The 1,392-nt window shown below is 36.5% G+C and overlaps 1 protein-coding gene across 1 annotated transcript in view; it reads left to right on the forward strand.

Annotated features, from left to right (window-relative positions):
- Window positions 1-1,010: 1,010 nt before the first annotated feature.
- LOC100636172 (tctex1 domain-containing protein 2-like) overlaps window positions 1,011-1,392 on the forward strand; it is a 2,454-nt gene continuing 2,072 nt past the window's right edge. The window contains exons 1-2 of the mRNA XM_003389931.3: window positions 1,011-1,082; window positions 1,135-1,265. Coding sequence (XP_003389979.1) covers window positions 1,036-1,082; window positions 1,135-1,265 — 178 coding nt within the window. The 5' untranslated portion in view covers window positions 1,011-1,035. The remainder of the gene's footprint in view (window positions 1,083-1,134; window positions 1,266-1,392) is intronic.

The raw sequence follows: 1,392 nt of genomic DNA on the forward strand, positions 1-1,392 counted from the left end.
CTTCCCTCCCTCCCTCCCTCCCTCTCTCTCTCTCTCTCCCTCCCTCTCTCTCTCCCTCACTTGTTGTTTGTTGCTTCCAGTTAATCTCTTGTCTCTCTGCATCATTGATCTGTCCCAGCTATCCAAATTATATCTCCTCGGCTATTGACAATAACAATAATAATAATAATAATAATAATAAAATTATGATACAACATAAAGGTTGAGACATGATGACTACCGCATAGTGGGAAATTTTGGAGGGAGTTAAATTTGGCGAATTACTAAATTTTGGTGATTGGCGGATTTTAATTTGGCGAATTAGTGGCCACGTGCCATTGAGCTTGCGTATAATGGCTCAAAATGGCGGACTTTTATTTTGGCGAATGGCTATCAACACACCAAACTTGCCAAATTTAATTCCCTCCAAAATTTCCCACTATACTGTACTTGTAGACACTATTGGTGAAGTTAAACTGGATCATTATACAAGTAAGAATAATGGAGTACATGTATGTGTGGCTATTGGCTAACAATCAAGAAGCTACTCTGTCTCCACCAGTATAAGTAAATAAAACATTTTAATGGGTTTAAAAATAACAACACAACAATAGTAGGTACAGAACCAGTTGTTAATCCATTCAATGTTAATTAATGATCATTGAGTGTTGGTACCTCAAACAAGGTACATGAAACAGGCTTTGTACTTTAGCTGAACTCAAAGAGGAAGCAATGCATGTACATAACAATGGAGACCAGATAAGGAATGGATAATGATTGAATGACCCCAAGACCAAGTATAGAGGCTTTGTTAATTATATACTTAGCACAAAAACAAACCCATACTTATACATAATTAGAGTATTACGGTACATAAACAGTGTTTTTCATACCCGTCCATTGTTCATCCATTTGTCTACTCCTCTAAAAATGATCCCCGTCAAAGTGAAGCAACCAGCTATTATTATAAAGCCAGGAAGAGCTTCAGGCCACATCTCTCTTTAGAGAAAATGAAGGATTGGGTGTGGTCTGTTGCTATAGTGACTGAGAAACAAAATGGAGGAATCAGCAACATACACTATCAGACCAAATTTCAAAGACAAGTAAAGATAATAACGAGCTTTCGTCTTGTTTATTTATTTTTTTGCTTATTAGATTCCGTCCTTCATTAGTGAATGATATGATATACAAGGTACTAAAGGAGAGCCTTCAAGATAAACAATATTCAAGTGAAGCTGAAACCTGGTGCAAGGATATCACTGATCATATCAAGAGAAATCTTAAAGGTACTGCAGACTAGTCATTAATATAGTACTTTGTGGGGTAGGGAAGTTGTAGCTTACTACTTGTAAATAAGAAACAAAGATGGCAAATACCGTATAGCCGGAAAATTGGCAGAGAATTAAATTTGGT

This window comes from Amphimedon queenslandica, unplaced genomic scaffold (genome assembly GCF_000090795.2).
Source record: "Amphimedon queenslandica unplaced genomic scaffold, v1.1 AMPQUscaffold_12888, whole genome shotgun sequence".
NCBI lineage: Eukaryota > Metazoa > Porifera > Demospongiae > Haplosclerida > Niphatidae > Amphimedon > Amphimedon queenslandica.